This window comes from Cololabis saira, chromosome 17 (genome assembly GCF_033807715.1).
Source record: "Cololabis saira isolate AMF1-May2022 chromosome 17, fColSai1.1, whole genome shotgun sequence".
NCBI lineage: Eukaryota > Metazoa > Chordata > Actinopteri > Beloniformes > Belonidae > Cololabis > Cololabis saira.
In genome coordinates, this window is record NC_084603.1 from 17,384,074 (window position 1) to 17,405,178 (window position 21,105).

General features: G+C 40.9%; 1 protein-coding gene across 1 annotated transcript in view; it reads left to right on the top strand.

Moving 5' to 3' along the window:
* Positions 1-813: 813 nt before the first annotated feature.
* Positions 814-21,105, top strand: part of LOC133464113 (adhesion G protein-coupled receptor A3) — a 388,915-nt gene continuing 368,623 nt past the window's right edge. The window contains 1 exon segment of the mRNA XM_061746099.1: positions 814-1,313. Within this exon segment, the coding sequence (XP_061602083.1) occupies positions 1,084-1,313 (230 nt within the window). The 5' untranslated portion in view covers positions 814-1,083.

Here is a 21,105-nt window from a genome sequence, read left to right on the forward strand (position 1 = left end):
TCAGAAGAAAAATAATAATAAGAAGAAAAATTCCTGCAAATACAATAGGGCCTTCGCACTGAAGGTGCTCGGGCCCTAATAATAATAATAATAATAAAAATTCCTGCAAATACAATAGGGCCTTCGCACTGCAAGTGCTCGGGCCCTAATTACTAGAAAAACAGGAATCTGATGAGGATGTGCAGAGAAGTTCTGGAAATTAGTGGTTAAACTTTGTCTAAACTGGGTTAGCAAAAAGGTTGTGATTTGTTTTTTGAAATTATTTGTACTCGAGCATTCTCTAATATTGAGTGGTAAGGTGTTCCAATAAAGAGGAACCTCTGAACCTAACTGAAAATTGAGAAAAAGTAGTCCTGAAAAAGGTGGGATGGAGATTGTTTGCAGACCTGGTATTAAAGTGATGAATTTGGGAATTGAATTGAAATAAAGAATAAAAACAGGTTGGAAGTAGCTTGTGGATGGATTGATAGACAAAAAGACAAATCTGAAAAAAACATTTACAGCAGAAATAGGGAGAATACTTAGGCATTGGAACACTTTCTTACTTTAGATATGTGGCTCAGCGGAGGAAAACAGCTCCACTTCCCTGTGATTTCCCCCTTTAATGACAGTTTACTTTCTGTTTCTCCCTTAGAATAAGAGCCGGACGCAGCAGCAGCAGCAGCGGGAGCAAGGCGGTCTTTTAATCAGTGTGATGAGGTGAAACGACGTGTCACGGAGTGGGTGTCCACCCCAGAGTCCACCCAGGTCCGGGCGGGGGAGGGACTTCCACGACTCTGCAGGCGCAACAAGTTCCATGCGGCCGGAGCGCGTCCTGGAGCCGGTGCGCGCAGGGGAGAGATGGTGCAGCCCGGATCCAAGAGGACGCGCTGACTGGCTGAATGCTCCAAAAGTTTGTGGAAACTCTGGAAAACACGTCTAAGGGAAGTTATCCGACATGGGACAGATGCAGAGCTCCGTGAACTTTATTGGCACCAGCCAGGATTTGGATTTGGAGCTCCGCAGGACGCAGCGCTGCGCAGGGACGCGCCGCGTTCCCGCAGCCGGGACTGGGATGGAGTGAAAGTGCGTGCGGGTTCTGAGATGCGGGGACTGGGATACTTTTGCGTGGCCCTGCTGCTGCTGTGGGGGCCGTGGGGGCCCGGCCTGGCCGGCAGGACGTGCCCGGACCTCGTCGTGGACAGCTGCCACTGCTCCGCGGAGCGGTCCAAGGAGCCGAGCCGGCTGCAGGTCCGAGTCCGGGTTCTGTGCGAGGACGTGGAGCTGATGGACACGCTGCCCCCGGCGTTCCTGCCCAACAGGACGGTGTCGCTGTGAGTAGAGGGTGGGGGTGAGATACCTGAGGGGGGTGGGATGAGATACCTGCACACTTCCAGAGGAAGCTTCCTCATCATCATCAGCAGCAGCATTATTATTATCATCATTATTATTAGGCTTAGACTATTTACACCCTGCTACCAATATCAATCAATGTATGCTATTTGGACCATGTATTATTAGAAAAAAAATGTAATTTTTTTTTTTTTTATTGTGCACTTCGAGAAAAAAGTCAAAATGTATTTCAACTTTATTCTCGAAATTTCGACTTTATTCTCGAAATTTCGACTTTATTCTCGAAATTTCGACTTTATTCTCGAAATTTCGACTTTATTCTCGAAATTTCGACTTTATTCTCGAAATTTCGACTTTATTCTCGAAATTTCGACTTTATTCTCGAAATTTCGACTTTATTCACGAAATTTCGACTTTATTCACGAAATTGTACTTCAACATTATTCTCGAAATTTCGACTTTTTTCACGAAATTTCGACTTTATTCACGAAATTGTATTTCAACATTATTCTCGACATTTCAACTTTTTTTCAAAATTGTACTTCAACATTATTCTCGAAATTTCGACTTTATTCACGAAATTACGACTTTGTGTGAGTAGAGGGTGGTGGTGGTGGGGGGGGGGGGAGATGGAGATACCTGCAACCTTCCAGAGGAAGCTTCATCATCATCATCAGCATTATTATCATAATTATTATTATTAGGCTTAGGTTATTTACACCCTGCAGTGCTACCAATATCAATGTATACTATTTGCACCTATTATTAGAAAAAAAAATGTAGAAAAAAATATTTATCAGGAGCCAGTCACCACACTCATGACCAAGATATGCCAAGGTGCTAAAAAAACCAAGTTAAAAGGAAAAAAAAAAAAAAGAAGAGGATCTGCACACTTGGATCAATGCAAGTATCTTTAATAAACCAAGCTTTCGGTCAGAAGACCTTCATCAGGGTAATAGTCAGCACATGAGTTCAATGAACAATCTTATGTGGTTCATCAAGAAAATCAGCTGCACCTGCTGCACCACTCCCACCAGGCTGGGAGATGTAGTTCAGAAGCAGGAAATGTAGTCCTGTCTACAAAGCAATAGAGTACAAGTAAAAGAAACATTTCACAAGAACCATATGCTGACAACAACAACTAGACAAAAGAGAAAAAGACTAAACCATAGAGAATTGTTCATTGAACTTGAGCTGACTATTACCCTGATGAAGGTCTTCTGACCGAAAGATTGGTTTATTAAAGAAACTTGCATTGATCCAAGTGTGCAGATACTCTTTTTTACATAGAAAAAATATTAAAAAAAAAAAAAATCCATCAGCCCAACAGTGATTGACAGGTATTCACACCACTTTTGATAAACTTAATTTAATCTCTTCAAAATATCTTACCATTACATAAGAGCAAAAAATGTTCATACAAAAGTGTGAGAGCAGACGTTTGCCTGGCTCTATTGTTTGACATGGTTAAAATTTTAGAGTGGTGCACATGCGCATGGGCAACGCATTTGTTTCAGATGGTTAGAACACCCAACGGTGTTCTCCATTCATAAATAAAATTGATTATTATTATTATTTACTCTGGAGGTCAGAACTCAAGTCGCACCCAAGTTTTCCACTTTGCAGGTGCAGAGTCAGATAATATTTCCAAACGTCAGACTCATCTCATGCTAGACTTTGTAAAACTTTGTGTGTGTGTATGTATGTATGTATATATATATATATATATATATATATATATATATATATATATATTAGGGCTGCACGATTCTGGACAAAATGAGAATCACGATTTTTTTGCTTAGAATTGAGATCACGATTCTCTCACGATTTTTTTCCAATATAAAATTTATTGCACTTATTACTTTAACTTTGCAACAGCTGAACAAAAATATAATAACAATAAACATCTTTTGTCTTCTTTACACAAACCTTTAAATAATTTAAACAATAATAACAATTTTGAACAATATTTGTTCCTCCCTGAGTTGAACACCCTTTCAGAAAGGGGACTGACTGTAACAGATCCTGTAGTTCTGAGGCAACAAATTATTCCTCTGGCTGCTTTTTGCTGTAACAGCTGACATTGAACATAAAAACAATAAACATCTCTCTTGTCTTTAAATAATTTTAACAATAACAATTTTAACAATATTTATGTGCAATATGTGTCAGGTGATGAGAAAGGTAGATGTTTCTCCAAATGTAATCCACAATCATTAACAAAATATAACAAACATGACAACATGATAGTTGACCATGACAGGACTACAACAACCTAGAACATAGGCCTAGTCCTTTTTTTTATGCAGCCATCTTTAAAAAAAAAAATAAATAAATAAAAAATTAAATCGTCGTCATTTGGAAATGAGATCGCATTCTAGCATGAATCGAGATCGCGATTTTTTTACGATTAATCGTGCAGCCCTAATATATATATATATATATATATACATACATACATACATACATACATACATACATACATACATACATACATACATACATACATACATACATACATACATACATACATACATACATACATCCATACATCCATACATCCATCCATCCATCCATCCATCCATCCATCCATCCATCCATCCATCCATCCATCCATCCATCCATCCATCCATCCATCTCAGTACAGACCAAAAACACACTTCCCCATTTGTTTGAATGAGAAGGTGTGTCCAAACTTTTGGTCTGTACTGTGTATATCATGAATGTATATATCAGGTGTGTGTGTGTGTGTGTATATATATACACAATCACACACACATCTGATTAGACTTCTAAATGATTTGTGATCATTTATAAAAACGCAGTTTTCCTGGGTGTTCTGGCAGTCGCCCACTTTAGACCAACTGCTAACTTGTCCAGTTTAAAATCCATAACCGGTTTTCTTCAGCATCTGAGGAATAATTCACCAGGTTTTTGATCAGGACCTGGTCGTAAGTCTGTGTGACCAGTGTTTGAATAGATAAATACAAGTGGAAGTTTTGGCCTTCAGTGAACTGGAAGCTTCAAATTAGAAGCTAATGTGAGTGTGAGGCCCCTGAAGATGTTTACATTGCTGTTCTGAGTTCTGGAGAAGCAAGAGTATTAACTCGAATAAACTGATTTATTAGGACTTCATTAGGTGTATTTCCCAGTGAGTCAGTTACCCACCATACATTTGTTTCAGAAGGAAATAAATGTCTTGTATTGTTCAAGTTCTGCTCTGATGTTATACTGCATTCAATGTCACAGTAAGGTCATTAAAGCGACATACAGGACTGTCTCAGGAAATTTGAATATTGATAAAGTCCTTTATTTTCTGAAATGCAAAAATGTCATACATTCTGGATTCATTACAAATCAACTGAAATATTGCAAGCCTTTTATTATTTTAATATTGCTGATCATGGCTTACAGCTTAAGAAAACTCAAATATCCTATCTCAAAAAATTAGAATATTCTGGGAATCTTAATCTTAAACTGTAAACCATAATCAGCAATATTAAAATAATAAAAGGCTTGCAATATTTCAGTTGATTTGTAATGAATCCAGAATGTATGACATTTTAGTTTCTTTAATTGCATTACAGAAAATAAATAACTTTATCCCAATATTCTAATTTTCAGAGACAGTCCTGTATGATTTGTGCTTTTATGAAGATGATCTACTTCTATTTTTAAAACAAAATGAAACTGAGATGAAATGGATTTAAAGAGAATTTGTCGGCAGGATATCAACACGGAATAACTTAAGACAATAAAATGAACGTGTGCCCTCGAATCGGAATAAAAGATTACAAATAAATAAGGGAAGCAGCAAACATCACCTCCCTGTAAACTATTAACAGGAAAAGTGCAGTAGCAATCCTGCAAGGCAAATAGAAAACAAAATCAAAGACGACCTAAATTTCAAACTCATTACTACTAGTGATTAATCATGCTTGTTATTTGCTATTTTTAGATGACCGATTCTCTCACCAATCATTTCACAAAGCTGATAAACAAAGCAGGAGTGCAGACACGTGTACAGCCTTGTTAATGTGGTTGCATCCCGTTAATCTCTATGAACATTTTTTTTTAAATTCAATATATCCAATGCAGAAAGAGGGAAAATTTAAGCAAAGGTTCAGAAAATCTTTTAAATCTTTGACTTTAAAAAGTTCTGTTTTCATAGTTTTTAATAACTGGTTCACTTTAATAATGAACCAGGTGGATAAAAAGGTAATGCCAGCGAGTAATATTAAAATATCAGCATCAAAGAATCATTATGAAGTTTCCTCTGGTGTAAATAACTGACCTGCATAAATAACAAGGAATTGTGGGTATTTTGTTAAACTCGTTCATTTCTCTGAAGACCTAAAAACAAACAAACCTGCTCCAGTCACATCGTTTTATTCCCAGTGAAACAGAGATTTTCTTTATCCAGTATAAAGGAAACACATTATTATGTGATACATTTTCACCTTTGACAGTTATTGATTGATTGAGTCTCACCAAAAATGAAGCAGTGACTTTGGTAATGAATTTTTCTGGATTAAGTAATTAACTGGGTATACAGGACTGTCTCAGAAAATTTGAATATTGTGATAAAGTTCTTTATTTTCTGTAATGCAATTAAAAAAACAAAAATGTCATACATTCTGGATTCATTACAAATCAACTGAAATATTGCAAGTCTTTTATTATTTTAATATTGCTAATTATGGTTTACAGTTTAAGATTAAGATTCCCAGAATATTCTTATTTGTTGAGATAGGATATTTGAGTTTTCTTAAGCTGTAAACCATGATCAGCAATATTAAAATAATAAAAGGCTTGCAATATTTCAGTTCATTTGTAATGAATCCAGAATATATGACATTTTTGCATTACAGAAAATAAAGGACTTTATCACAATATTCTAATTTTCTGAGACAGTCCTGTATATTTACTGCAATTAGCAAATAAATAATCAGAAGACTTGCCTTCAGAAAGTTTTAAGACTTTAAGATGTGTTTAAAATTATTTTTTGCAAAAGTTCAGCAGCAGAAACTGACACTTAATATCACGCTTTGTTGAACATTTTGGCAACGCAAAGGGATATTTTTACTATGACTGTTAAATAATCACACATTTGGTTGAAACCGTTTTAAAAATGCTTTATATTTGTTTCTTGACTAATCTGGGACCTAGGGCTAGTCCCTATCCCCCCCTAGTCCTACTTTTCAGCACTACCCCTTCATTTTGCGTGTTCCTGTGAGGGTAGTGGTGTCCCAATTCTTCTTTGCATCTAGGGCTAGTGGACATAACGAGGGCTAGTGTGTATGAATCTAGCCCTACAGAGCGAGGGATTTCAGATACTAACTTCGCGACTGAGGACTAGAAAAATTTCCCAGAATGCTTTACGTCATCATTTGCAGACTGAATAAAAAAAAAAAAACATGGCGGACATTTCTAATTTTTAGTGAATAAAATTTTGAGTTAGTTTCTGCATACAAATGTGTTTTTGATTAAATTTCTAGCGAGAAATATATATTTTACTTTCATAATATTCACTCAGTGAATGTACAAAATCACTCGCTTGCTCGTTTTTTCAGATCTCGCCAGAATAAAGGCTGATTTATGGTTCCGCGTTACACCAACGCAGAGCCTACGGCGTAGGGTTATACGGCGACGCGCGCCGTACGGTGCGTGTCGCCGCGTAAGCTACGCCGTAGCGCTGTTAATATGCCACTTTATTAAGTTTTAATATTTTTTTCAAGCGTAAAAGTAACCGTTAAGATCCCCAACCTGGGCTCAGTTTATCCAAATAACGCCTGTTAAGAAATTTGATCCGATGTTTTCGGGGGATGAGAAAAGCCGCCGGCTTGGGAGCTGATTTATGGTTCTGCGTTAAATCGACGCAGAACCTACGGCGTAGGGTACGCGGCGACGCGCACCGTACGGTGAAAACATCGGGTCAAATTTCTTAACAAGCGTTATTTGGATAAACTGAGCCCAGGTTGGGGATGTTAACGGTTACTTTTACGCTTGAAAAAAATATCAAAACTTAATAAAGTGGCATATTGACAGCGCTACAGCTGAAATTAAAACAGCTTTTATCTCTGGGCTTCCTGATATGGTGTGACGTATGTGCAAACGTAACTACGCAGTCGCTTACGTACCCGAACGTAAACCACGCAGTGACGTAGCAAGTGGTGTCCCAATCCCTAGGGAACATTACAAGGGCCCTACACCTGTGGCTTCATTTTTAGGGCTAGTGGTAGAAAGTAGGGGGTGTATTGGGATTGGCCCCTAGTCTTGGAATCTACTCTGACCAACATCAGTTTCTTATTTAGAGGAGGAAATAATGGTTCATGTGCAGGTATAGCGAGACACACGCCATTTTCCTCCTGCAGCTGCTGCAGAGTACCAGTCGTCTTCTTCACATCCCGATAGTCCAAGCCTCTGTGGCCTGGATAGTAACATTTGGGGCAGCAGCTTGTTTCTACCTGTTAAAATAAAAACAGAGATATCTCTCCTCTTCCGGTCCTTCTGTTTCCCACCTGTTTTTGTCTGAGCTACATTCCAGCCTCACCTGTCTCGTGTTGTTACGCTCGGCACATCTGCATAAATCACTTCCTTCCGGGCTCTTTAGGGATGCTCTTCGCATTGCATTCAAATTTATTCAAACATAGATATTGCACATTCATAAGAACTTCGTGAAGCCTCTTTAAGCATTCATTTGTAGCCCATCTTGTAGATCAAATAGCACTTCAAACACTCAAAGCCTTGATAACTTTACCCCCCCCGCCTCTACAGGTGCACAGACTGCTGGATTAAAATAAATTTCAGGCGTGCTTTTGGAGTGTAAAGGCGAGCGATAACTGTAAAGCCCTTGACGAGCTCCAGGTGACGACTGCTTGTTCTGAATTACCGGTAGATTAAACGGCAGCACTTTGCTTTCTGCACTTCATATGGAGTTTGCGTTTGTTTCTGTGTCAGCAGGCTGCGCTTTTGTTCCTTTAAGTGGAGAATTGTTGAATGCTTTGTTTTATTTTCAACATACCTCAAAATTGATCAATTCTTGCAGCAGCAGTTAGTAACAAAGCACGGCTGGGGATCAATTCAAATGCCAAGAATCGATTCCGATTCTTAAGATTCAGAATCTATTATCAACACTGTAAGAAAAGCCCGTAGAAATTACCGTAAAAAACTGTGAAATAGCAACGGTGAAGGACCGTAAATGTTACAGATGAAAATCTTTGTTGACATTGTGTCAGACTTTGTCTGTCTAACTGGTAATAACTTATTTAATTAAGACATTACTCAAAGAATTCAATGATAGTATGTAGATCTTTATTTCACAACAAAACACTGCTATTAATACTACAAAATATATTACACAACACACAATCTTTTAATAAAATAAGCTGAAACATTCAGTCAAATTACTGTCTTATAATGAGGCTTTTACCGATTAATAATACCTTTATTTTGATGTTTTCCAGTGAAATGTTATGGGATTAGATGTAAAATAAGCAATGGCTGCACGTAAATTGTACAGGAGAAAATAACTTTAATGAAGGCATAGTCATGCTAATTTGGCTGAAAATGGATGTTGAATTGACCAGTTTTGTACGTAAATTGTAAGATGTTATTTTGTAAAGGATTACAGTTTAAAATTGTAAAATTTGCAGGTTGTTCTGTAATGTGTTTTACAATCCACTGTATCTTTTACAGTATTATTCTGGCAACCACAGCAGCCAGTTTTTTTTTTTCTTACAGTGAAGATTTGGTTCGATTCCGATATTGATTTGGGTTAGTGTTATTAAAACCTTTTTTGAACTGTTGCATGAATTATATGACTGTAGTTCTGCAACATATTCATACTAGTATTATATTGAGATTCAACAGCAAGTATTGGCAGCTAATGATGCTGTAAGGACCAATCAGCTCCCAGAATGCTGATAGAACTGCTTTCAGAAACATCGTGTGGGGCAGAATTACCAAACAGATCCAGGGAGGAAACAGAGGACGTACTGTATGAAATCAGTTGTATTTTTGCCCAGATTCCGTTTTCATTTCTTCCATTTTCAGTTTTTTTTTTGTTTTTAGCATTTTATGCAAATGTAACCCCAAGACAGTAATGAAATATAGACAATTTATGCAATTATAACTGAAAACTTTAATGTTTTCATACCTTTAAACATATTTAAAAGCAAAAACATTGTGTCCAACAAAACATCCTTTTTTGGGCATAAACACAAAAATACCAAAAGTCGTAATGTAATGAATGCAATGTAATGATGTAATGATATGAGAATTGATTTAGAATCGGGAAATCAATTTTTTTTCAACACAGACCTATAAAAAAGCGTGTCTTTTAAAGTTTTCTTCATGGATGGATGCAACTGCTCCACATTTTGTTTAAAGTTGTCCCTCAAGTATCTGTCTTTTTTCAGGAGAGGTTTGAGGAAGTGTGTGTGTTAGAGCTCTACGGAGAACTCTGCACCTCAGCCGGTACTAGGACTCGCTCAACTTGATCCAGTAGCTCTGGCCCGGGACAGGAAACAGTTTTCCTGCGTTAGGAAACGTGACCTTTATCAGGCTGAAGTGTTCTCCTCGCTCGCTCTTTTGTTTAGATGTGCTGCACAAATAAACACTCGCATGAATGGGAGTATGAACAGGGGTGCACACAAGCCGGTACTCCAGGGCCACTCTACTGCACGTTTTCGTTATGTTTCCCTGCTTCAACACAACCCTGATAGACAAGGCCGTGTCACCAACAGAGTTGTGTAAACCTTCATGACATGCTGATGATGATCAGTGATTAAAATCAGGTGTGTTGAAGCAGGGAAACATCTAAAACATGCAGTAGACTAGCCCTTGAGTACCGGTTTGTGTGCACCCCTGAGTATGAACTACCCCCAAAATCAGAACGAGTTGGGACCATATGGAAAATGTGGAAGAAAAAAGATTCTTCAGTTGGACTTGGATTCTTTTCAGACAGTATGAACCCAATGTATTTAATATTTTTCCTGATCAACTCAACTTCACTTGTTGAAATACAGCCAGTTTGCTTTTCAGTCAAGACTCTGTGATGAAATCACATTCCTCAAAAGTTTGGGGAGTTGCTTTTAACAAAACTTCAAATTATTTCTATCAGTGAGCAAATGAAGAATTTGAGTTGTGTGTGTGTGTGTGTGTGTGTGTGTGTGTGTGTGTGTGTGTGTGTGTGTGTGTGTGTGTGTGTGTGTGTGTGTGTGTGTGTGTGTGTGTGTGTGTGTGTACTCTTGTGTAGCTATTCAACAGTGGACATCGGCGTCGTTACACACTCACGAACAGTGGACCTCAAATCCAGCAGGGGACATTTTTCAGGTCGCCTGAGGGGTGTTTGTGTGTGTGTGTGTGTGTGTGTGTGTGTCTCATTCATCCTGCTATGCATTTGAAAGTGTGCAACAATACGTGGATGTTGTTGTTACCGTTTTCATTTTAAAATTCTCCACACATTCTCTGTGGGACGAGCCCGTCTGGAACCTTTGACCTTTCTTTCCTCGCCCTTGCCGTGGTGACTTGTAGAGAATGTGGTTTTGCATCGTCTCTTTGAAAAATCCACAGACACCCCCAGAAAAAGTTGTGGTCTGGAAGGCAGCGCGCCGAGGTTGGGTCTAAAGAGCACTGACCAAACCTCATATCCATCACAGAGGCTGTAAGTTACAGACGACAGTTGTGACGGTCCGTCCCAGACGCTTGCCACTTCAGGACAAGGTTACCATAACTCTTCTTCTTTTGCACTCTAAACTTTTCAGTGACACTCCTTTTTTTGTTATTAATTATTTTATTTATGTATGTGACATTTAATAGTTGAAAACCAATAACCATAATATTCTTTTTCCATACATAATATTTTTGTATGACACAGAAAAATTAAATAAAATACAAATCAATCATCACCGCCACCCTCCCTCCCTCCTCCCCTCGGACCAACCAAATTACGTAATGCATAATTATTTTGTATCACATTTGCCTTGTGTCAATATATACGCAGACAAACTACCTATATATTTACGCAAATATACCACATATAAATACACATCAATACACCAAGCCGAAGAAGGGCACCTTATAAGGTCAAGTACGATTTTAAAACATGTTTTGGAGCACCTCTGCGAATTGAGACCATGTATTAATGTTCTTCTCTCTCACACCGTGTAGCCGGGCCGCCGAGAGTTCCATATACACAATATGTAAAAAAGTGAGAGCCCATTGTTGGAATGTTAAAGTATGAGGAGTTTTCCATCTCATAGCCACAATTTTCTTTGCTGCCGTTAATCCCGCAGGAAAGATGCGTTCTTGTGTACATTTCAAATGCAATTGGGATATATCATTTAATAAAAATATGGTTGGGGATGGTGTAATGTTAATAGTAAAAAGTAATGAGAGTTAGGGCTGGGAGATTTTGGACAAAAATAAAATCCCGATTTTTTTTTTTTCTCTGAAAACCCGATTTTCGATTTCGATTTCGATTTTTTTTGGTAAAACTACAAAAGACAATGGAATAAATTGTTTCAAATATTATATATTTATTTTTAAAGAAAAATAGCAAACAAATTTCCCTATTGGGAATGAAGTACAATTGAAAGATACTGTAAATCATCCTTGAGTTTAGTAAAGTGACAACATTTACAATTTTCTTGACCAAACAAAGATGACTAGACGAGCTCTGTCTGTAATGCAGGCAGCTGCAAAAAAGGAAAAATCGATTTTCCTTTTTTTTAATATCGATTGTGATTAATAAATCCGATTTAGATTTAAAATCGATTAATCGCACAGCCCTAATGAGAGTTTAGAAGCAACCATCCTCCAAAACTCAAAAACTCCTTGGCATTCCCAAATCAAATGAAGAAAAGTACCAATTTCATTGGAGGTACAGTATGGAGTATTTAACAATTTCATTGCACATAACCTTCGAGGAGTTAGATACATTCTATGTACATAATTGAAATGAATTAATTGATGGTCTGGGTTCCTAGAGGTGAGTAAGATATTTGACCAGATGTTATTCCAATTAAAATCTAAATCCAAGTCTGGAATATTGCTCCTCCACCAAGCATCCACAGTTAGGGGCATATAGCTGGACTTTAAAAAAAAAATCATATAACAACTTTCAGTGACACTCCTGAAGGCAACTCTATATTACGTTGCCAAAAGTCCCCCCCACCTAATCCCTGTCCTTTGTGGTTTTATTAGCTCTTCATGAGCGACGGCTGTTGATGCAGTTGGTCTGAGAACTAGGACATCATGGCTGTCTCACTTAAGCTACTGTTCTTGGAAACTGAAATCCTCCCCGCATCATTTCATTATTAGATTCAGTGAGTTAATATTATCAAAGCGATGGGGTTTCTTCATATTTTTCACATCAGTTTCAATTTGATCTGAAGGAACATTTGTGTGATGACGAAGCGTCTGGTTCTTGCAGCATCTAGAAGTAACTCAGACCCTGTGCTGGTCGTCTCTTGTGACAGTCGGGTGCAGCGTTATGCACTTATGTCACACAGCAATTAGCTCACAGATGTACAGCAGATGAGGCAACTAAGGGAGTCAAGGAAGTGATGATTGCAGAGAAAATGAGAGCGTGACCAAGCAAGAGACCGAACAAGGAGGGGAAAAACATCCTGGCACAAATTCAATTCAAGCTGCAAGCAGTGATGAACGGGCCCTCGCGTGTGCAATTTTCACCAATAAAGGTCAAGGACTCAAAACTAAGTCTGATGACACCACCCATGACTCTATGTCAAACCATTCAAAAAATATGGCAAAAAAATATGAACTGTCAAATATCGACCAATCAGATGAAGGGGGGGTGCGCTTTTTGGCGTCTATTGTCGCAACGGTAACGCTTTTGACTGAGAAAAGTAATGCGCGTCGTCGCAGGACGGAGACGCACATTTTGATGTATAACACACCTGGGTGCACGTTACAGTTCGGGCGAAGAAACGGCCAAAGAAATGGCATAAATTGCGCAAAAATTACACGATTAATTCAAAATGGCCGACTTCCTGTTGGGTTTGGGCCATGGCTCCAAGAGACTTTTCTTTAGGTTGCGACATGACACAGGTGTGTACTGATTTTCGTGCATGAACGTCAAACCGTATTGTGGGGCTTGAGGCACAAAGTTTTCTAGGGGGCGCTGTTGAGCCATTAGGCCACGCCCATTAATGCAAACCATTAAATATAAAATTTTTCGCCAGGCCTGGCTTCGTGCAAAATTTTGTGACTTTTGAGGCACGTTTAGGGGGGCAAAAAGGCCCTCATTTCGGCGGAAAAAAAAACGAGAAAAAAAAGAATTCCTACAGATACAATAGGGCCTTCGCACTGTGAGTGCTCGGGCCCTAATTACCTCCACACGCGAAGCGAAAACTTTTAAAAGGTCACTTTAATAATTCCTTGACTTTATTGATGTTTTGCATTTCAGAATAAAAAAAAAGTATGCAACCCCATTTCAACCTTTAAATAACTTTAAAATCTTTAAGTCAGGATAAATAAGAGGCTTTATGCAAGAGTGTATCAGCAGCGCGCTCGATCCGTCCATGTTCCTTATCGTCCGTGCTGGGAGGAGAATGGGAGTTGTGGAGTTTGGAGCTCGGCCTGACAGCTCCGTTGACCTTGGGACCTATCTTTTTGAATCCTTTCAGCGGTGTGGAGCTGCACAGCCGAAAGCTTTCTGCAGAGAGCAGCAGCCCAGATTGTAGCCGACACCTGTCTCCGGCACTTCTCCAATGGGAGGACGCATCGTCCGCTCGGAGATACAGAGGGACAGAAAGCAGAAGAGACAAGGGGATGGACTCGGGCTGGGAGGCAAAGACAGGCAGCAAAAGGCGCCACGAGAGGAGTGGATGGAGTGACAGAGGGGATAACGGGGAAGTGAGGACGGTCACTGTTGGGTGAACTGAGGGGAATGTTATTGGAGATAATGCCAATACCACAAACAGGTTGATGGGATAGGGAGGCAAAGTCAGAGCAGATGGTAAATTTCTGGACTGCAAACGCAGTTAAGAGTGTGCACTTATCTATAAAAGCCTTCTCAACTCTGAAGCTGGTGTTTTCCCCTTACTTTGCTGCTGTGTCCATGGCTTCTTACATGGTGTGTGACCTTTGATGCTTCAACCACATGAGTTACCTACTCAATGTAGCCCAATTGGAAGGGGTTTAAAGGTATAGTCTGTAATCATATTCAAAAACATTTATTGTTATACTGGGTGAAATGGTCCTTCCATCCTGAGAGTAGTCAGTGAATAATGTGTTCAGAAAAAGGAAAGAAAAAAATCCAACCTCACTGACAGCTTTAATCCTATAAAAACACTGACCAATCTGTTATTTGCGCACCGAGTGGCACGGATTGGTCAGAGGACGAGAGGATTGGCAGGGGGGAAAGAACCAATCAGATGCCTTCGCTTTAAGTCCCGCCCACGCCCTCCTCTGTTCCATGCGGCCACTCGTCACGTCGAAAATCTTGCCGGAAAACTTCACACACTCGAGTCACGTTTGCTGAAGAATAGCGCAGAAAACGATAAAACGCAGCCAAAAATACCAGCTCCCCAGTATGGGGGTCCGTGGGGATGGAGGCGTCTCCATCCCGGCGAGGGCGGAGAGCGCCGGTGCGGGTGGCAGTGCGCTGCGGTGCCGTGCAGGCTCTGTTGCCACGGCTACGCCATAGGGTACGCCGTAGCCTACGGTGTAGGGTACGCGGCGACGCGCACCATTCTGCGTTGGTGTAACGCAGAACCATAAATCAGCCTTCAGTGTGTGCTCTGTTTGCTGTTCTGAACTTCTCTGCTGTGCTCATTTTGCTGGGACGTCGAGTCCCTCCGCCGAGACACAACTTTTGCGGTATGCTTTCATTGTTGTGTCTAAAAATGATGCGCAGTGCCCACCCAATCAGAAACGGTACAGATATTCTGTGATATTTTTTTTATATTTAAAAAAAAAATAAAATTATAAAAAATAAAGGATCACCATAACTTTGATTAGGTGGGCAGGACGCACGTTTGGGTGGGAACAGCTCACCCCTACCCCCCCTAAAACCGGCCTCGCTTACAGGTGAACGAGACATGGGGTAGTTTTGTTGAAAATGTGCTGTCCAAAATGTCAAACCATCTCCGATCGGGCTGTTTTCTTTACTGAGATCACAAGAAAAGCAGAAGAGTGATCTCCTCTCCATCCTGTTTATTTATCTTTTATCTCCTGTTGCTGTTTATTTATCTTTACTCCACCAACTCGAAATATGAATCACTTTTCTAAGCGAACGGCGCTAACGCAGTTCAAACAGCAGGTGTATCCACCCCTTTAATCTGATTGGTTTAGAGTAAGTCGTGTTTTATCCACTGCTCTGCGTCCCCCACGTGGGGTGCGCTCTTATGATTGGCTGGAACAAAGAAAGACATCTGATTGGTTGCAGATCCTTCCGTGTTAAAAAAAACGTATTTGTGGATTGAGTCACGTCAGGGGAGTCTCAAAAGTCACACGCAAATCCAGCGCAGCTCACAGAGAAAAAAAACTTTTGTAAATCAGGTTATATTTGTGTGTGCATCAAAAATACATTTGTGTATCTTGTCCTACGTACGTGTGAATTGTTCTGTGCATGTGTGAAAGGGTCTGTGCATTTGTAAAACTTGTTCTGTGCATGTGTGAAACGGTCTGTGCATTTGTAAAACGTGTCCTGTGCATGTGTGAAACGGTGTGTGTATTTGCAAATCGGTCTGTGCATTTGTAAAACTTGTCCTGTGCATTTGTCAATTATGAGACTGTTCTAGCTCCATAACGCCGGGCCTACAGCGTGTGATACGCGTTGACACGTACCACACGCCGTCACTGACCTGCACCTGTTTTGTTTTTTTGCACAATAGTTGTCCTTATATCTTTGATTTACTGTGACCGGAAAAAGTAAACCATTCAGGAAAAGATCGCAAATTAGCGGTCGCGCGGGGTACTGCACCGCGGCGAAATGGAGTGACGGAGAAGTCCGAAGGGTTCACGACGGCGTCACGGTGACGGCGTAGGCACTGCGTCGATTTGACGCAGAACCATAATTCAAGCTTTAGACCCCTCGTGGGAAAGAACCAAGGCGAGTCGAGTCGGGCTGAGTAGGTACTAGTGGAAAAGCGCCATTTGTGTCTCTCGTCTCTGTGTGGCGGTGCGATGGACTGGCGACCTGTCCCAGGGTTTACTCTCGACGGCCTCTTGTCCGATGAAGGTTGGGAGAAGCTCCAGCCCTCTGGCGCCACCGTTGCAGCTGTGGTAGTTGTAACATGGCATTGCTTACCAGACATTAGACTTTTGCATAGTATATTTTATGGGAATTCTACATTTGACTTGAAGAAGAAGAAAGACAAAAAAAAGCTTTTAGAGAGCCAGCAAGACGAGATTTAAAATTTTCCCACAAGTGGTCATGGTGTTATTACCTGTTTTTAAACCCTCTGGTCAGTGTTCTGGTAAACGTTTAGGAAATAATTACACAGAGAAGTTTTAATAATCCGTTATTATAAGTCCAGTCAGCTCCACCCTGTTGTCCAAATAGGGTCACCGTTGCCTCGAGGTCCAATGGTGGAAACTTTCTTGTCCTGTTGACTCCAATTTTTTTTCTTTTCTTTTTTTAAGAACTATAATCATTTGTTGAACGTAGCATAAGCAACCAGTTAAAGATAGCAGAGGCTGCAGGTCGAGCACGCAGGTCCGCTCCTCCCTAAACGCAGAACACGCGCTGTGCGTAGAGCCTCATCATTCCTGCAACCGGGAGGCGGAGGAAAGAAAAGAGACGTGTTATGGGAATACGATACAGGCCTGAAATGATTGACAGCACTGTTCCAGCACGCGCAGGGATTGACAGCACACAATACCTGACCAATCAGAGGGCTCTTGCAGAGCTACAGAAGGTTGAGATTTCAAAATGTCGTCCAAAAGACATCACGAATCAGGAGCAAGCAAGAGAAAAAAAAGGCAGAACTCGAGAAAACTTCTCCAGGGCCAGTCTAGACTGGAGAATTAGGCCCAATCCCAATACACCCCCTACTTTCTTTCACTAGCCCTACTTTCTACCACTAGCCCTCCCCCACTACCACTACCCCTAAAAAAGAAGAGACAGATTTTAGGGCACTTGAAATCTTCCCAGGGCCCAGTCCCAATACTCCCCCTACTCCTACTTTCAGCACCCCCCCTAAAATCAGGAAGCTGAGAGCCAAAAGCTGTTTTAATTTCAGCTGTAGCGATGTTAATATGCCACTTTATTAAGTTTTAATATTTTTTCAGGCGTAAAAGTAACCGTTAAGATCTCCAACCTGGGCTCAGTTTATCCAAATAACGCCTGTTAAGAAATTTGACCCGATGTTTTGGGAGATGAGAAGAGCTGCCGGCTCGGAGCAGCAGCAGCCGGAGTACAGACGTGATCGCCGGGTCAACCTGCGCCGTCGTCCCGGGGGAGAAACCTGCAGCTTTGTTGAGAATTACAGCTGGTTGAAATAAATCATTTTGGAAGATAAATGTTGGTTTAATAGATGAAATCTAACAGTTGTAGCTACGCCTTTTAAGAAATTTGCTCCGAAAATTTCGAGATTTCTGCCTGCTCCGGAGCTGATTTATGCGTCTGCGTTAAATCGACGCAGAGCCTACTGCGTAGACTCAGCGTTGGTGTAACGCAGAACCATAAATCAGCCTTTATTCTGGCATGATCTTCGCAACGACGGGAAAACGAGTGATTACGTACATTCACTGAGTGAATATTATGAAAGTAAAATATATATTTCTTGCTAGAAATGTAATCAAAATGCATTTTTATGCAGAAACTAACTCAAAATATTGATTTTATTCACAAAAAAATAAGAAATGTCCGCCATGTTTTTTTTTTTTTGATTCAGTCCGCAAATGACGATGAAAAGCATTCTGGGAAATTTTTCTGGCCCTAGATCAACTAGTGAGCATCGGAAAACACTCGATCCGTAGGGACAGATTCATAGCCACTACACTACTTTTCGTCACTCCCCCTAGGTGGAAAGAGGAATTGGGACACCACTACCCTCCGGGAACGCGCAAAATTTAGAGGTAGGACTGAAAACTAGGGGTAGGGGGAGTATTGGGACAGGGCTTTAGTTTCTCCCAGCGGAGAAACTCCATCCATCCATCCATTATCTATACCAGCTTTATCCTTTGCAGGGTCACAGGGTTTGCTGGAACCTATCTCAGCTCCCAGCAAACTCATGAACATTTATTGAATGCCTTGTTAACCCCCCATGCATTCTCCTCTGTTGAAAAAGAGAGGTAAAATGACCAGTTGGTGGTCGTATATAAACTTTAGCCAGATGTTGTCTTTATATAACAAATAACATTTCCCTTTGGGACCCAATCTGGTTAAGGACCATGTACATTGTTTTGTGTTTTTAGTCTTGTTAGCGTTATAGCATTGGGCGTGCTCTGCACGCTTGTGCCTGGTCAGGTTCTGAGTTCATTTTCAACCAAACAGTTTGGTTAAACAGTGGGACGCTTACACACTGTGGAAAAAATAAAAAATATAAGTAAATAAATTAATAAATAAATACTATTTTGATTTCTCAGACTTTTATCAATATTGTTCAGTTGCCACTCTCACTTTTTGGCTAAAAAAGGGCCAACAATCAGTACATATCTAATTTTGACATGCCAACCCTGAGGTGTCAAAATGACAGATTTATTCTTATTAACCTATTATCTCTTAACAGTTTATAATCAAGATTAATCTATATGTCATCACCAGTTTTCTGATATACACCAACATTAATAACGACTGTCATGAAAGAAAGTGCTGTTGTGCTCTCGTCTCCATCATTACTACTTCCTGCATCCTTGAAATCAAGATTAAATGACTCTTTTATAAACAGTTGTCGCATGTCATGACAAAAATAGGTGTATTTTATTAGTTTTTCCGCAGCTGTAACATTTATGTAATGTACTATATGTTATTCTGCAGGGATTCTCAGATTTTACCCCCCCAAAGGAAAAAGTTGGGCCGGTAAAGCTTTTAAAACCTTGTAATGTTGCCGTTCCTTTGCCACGACTCTTAAAAGGTCTTCTGTCGTCGCGGATGTCAAGCCTGATCCTACAGTTTCAACTGAAACAATGATTTTTACTAAGCCTTTCCTTGAGATGTCATGAATTGGTGAGGATTATGACTTTTTGCGTCAGAGAGGTGCTTTAGCCTCTCTCCTCCAGGATTTACCCTTCCAGCCTATATTTAAGACCCCAGCTACATTTCTAATACTACCGCTCTCCCCATAAAACTCATCCACTGACAGTAATGTGAACTGGCTCTTGGAAAGTTATGTTTGCATAAATGGCTTGTTAGCCAGGTGAGAAAGGCAGTCTTTTATTATTGGCATCTCTGCTTTACTGCAGTTTCAGCTGCAGAAATTGACTGTCTTGATTTGTAGATTGCTCTTTGATGCCAAGCTCCCGACTGGCCTTACCGATCTCTATTTTTTTGCAGGATGGTTAAAGGAAAAAAAAAAAAGAAGCGCATATTGTCTGGGCCATTGCCAAATCTGCATATCCTATTTTGTAAGCCTTGGCTGTCATCATAATTGTCGTTTTCAGAGACAGTGTAATGGTTGTGGTGTCAAGAGGGAAGTGATTGGGACAGGGCCATAGTTAGGTTCACACCACTACATGTCAAAGAACAAACCAGGGGACCATTTGAAGGCGCGTGGCATTAAAATAGTTTGTGGATGTTGACTAAAGTAGCACGTTACTGTGAACTGACGCTCTGGGATAAGATGCGCTCAGTGGATCTCTGTTTAGAAATGATAGCGTGTCAGACCATTTTACAGCCACTACCCTGAGAGAGGTTGGGACAGCTTGGAAACTGCAAATAAAAATGTCATAAAACTTTGCCTTTTAAGGTGACCAACAATACGACAATGCAACTTTGCCGGCAGTAGATTAGACTTGTTCCCGGTGCATGTTGGACTCCGGCAGGGCTGCCCTTTGTCATCGGTCCTGTTCATAATTTTTATGAACAGGATTTCTAGGCGCAGCCAGGGGCAGGAGGGGATCCGGTTTGGGAACCACAGGGTTTCATCTCTGCTTTTTGCAGATGACGTTGTCCTGTTGGCTTCATCGGACCGGGACCTCCAGCAAGTGCTGGGGCGGTTTGCGGCCGAGTGCGACGCCGCAGGGATGAGAATCAGCACCTCTAAAACCGAGGCCATGGTTCTCCATCGGGAAAGGGTGGCATGCCTTCTCCGGGTGGGTGGAGAAGTCCTGCCTCAGGTGGAGGAGTTCAAGTATCTCGGGATCTTGTTCACGAGTGAGGGAACGATGGAGCGTGAGATTGACAGACGGATCGGTGCAGCGTCCGCAGTTATGCGGTCGATGTACCGGACCGTCGCGGTGAAGAAGAAGGAGCTGAGTCGAAAGGCGAAGCTCTCGATTTACCGGTCAATCTACGCACCTACCCTCACCTATGGTCATGAACTTTGGGTAGTGACCGAAAGGACAAGATCGCGGATACAAGCGGCCGAGGTGAGTTTTCTCTGCAGGGTGGCTGGACGCTCCCTTAGAGATAGGGTGAGGAGTTCAGTCACCCGGGAGGAGCTCGGAGTCGAGCCGCTGCTCCTTCACATTGTGAGGAGTCAGCTGAGGTGGCTTGGGCATCTGTACCTCCTGGACGCCTCCCTAGGGAGGTGTTCCAGGCATGTCCCTTCTCCCTAGGGAGGTGTTCCAGGCATGTCCCTCCTCCCTAGGGAGGTGTTCCAGGCATGTCCCTCCGCCCTAGGGAGGTGTTCCAGG